Here is an 810-nt window from a genome sequence, read left to right on the forward strand (position 1 = left end):
GTGCCAGGGGAGGTGGCGAAAGAGCCCCAACCCCACCATCTCCCTGAGGTCTCTCCTCCACCCCCACCTGCTGGCAGGGCTGAGAGTGGGGCCGGGGGCGTCACTCACGGGAAGAGGGCGTCCAGGACCCTCTGGCCAGTCAGCAGTGGGTAGTTGGCGGGGAGCTTCTCCGTCACAGGCCGGATCTGCCTCACAGGCCACACCTGCAGCATGGTGAGCCGCTCCGCCACGCCCTCGAAGTCCAGCTCCAGCACCACATCCTGGGGGCAGGCAGACACGGCTGAGCGGGACCCAGAGCCAGCCGCCACGGGGGGTGGGAGGCCCCAGGGCTGATTCTCAGCTACCCCATCCCTGCACTGGGGGGGGAGAGGGCTAAGGGGTTTTAATCATCTTTCTGCTCCCTGTATTCTGGGCCCTGCCCAGCCGCTGGTGTCTCAGTGTGCCCACTCTATGCCTCAGTTTCCCTATCTGTAAGTGGGGGACAATACTGCCCATGAGCTGCCAGTGGGATTGTGTGGGCAGGGCGGGCACGGGCCATGAGTTGCCTGCAGAGAATTCCCTTGGAGAGAGGGACATTAGACCCTCGAGTGAGAGAACCACATGTCCAAGGGCTACAAATGATTGGACGAGCCAATTGCTGGGAGAGGAATGCAAATGGCTCATTAAATATAGGGGCTCTGGCTCATTAATAAGCAAACAGGAAGTGACCATCTGATTATGTTGTTTGAGACACAGGAAGCGCAACTCTGGACTCACCAAAAAAAAAAAATCTAAAAATAAAACCAAAATACAACTGGCTGGAGATGAGCC

The 810-nt window shown here is 58.3% G+C and overlaps 1 protein-coding gene across 1 annotated transcript in view; it reads right to left on the reverse strand.

Annotated features, from left to right (window-relative positions):
* Positions 1 to 602, reverse strand: part of LOC112108006 (V-type proton ATPase catalytic subunit A-like) — a 9,794-nt gene extending 9,192 nt beyond the window's left edge. Inside the window, exons 1-2 of the mRNA XM_026659780.1 lie at positions 582 to 602; positions 109 to 260 (exon numbers count right to left, since the gene is read on the reverse strand). Of these exons, the coding sequence (XP_026515565.1) occupies positions 109 to 260; positions 582 to 602 (173 nt within the window). The remainder of the gene's footprint in view (positions 1 to 108; positions 261 to 581) is intronic.
* Positions 603 to 810: the final 208 nt, after the last annotated feature.

This window comes from Terrapene carolina, unplaced genomic scaffold (genome assembly GCF_002925995.2).
Source record: "Terrapene carolina triunguis isolate 2854851 unplaced genomic scaffold, T_m_triunguis-2.0 Scaffold675, whole genome shotgun sequence".
NCBI classification, from domain to species: Eukaryota; Metazoa; Chordata; order Testudines; family Emydidae; genus Terrapene; species Terrapene triunguis.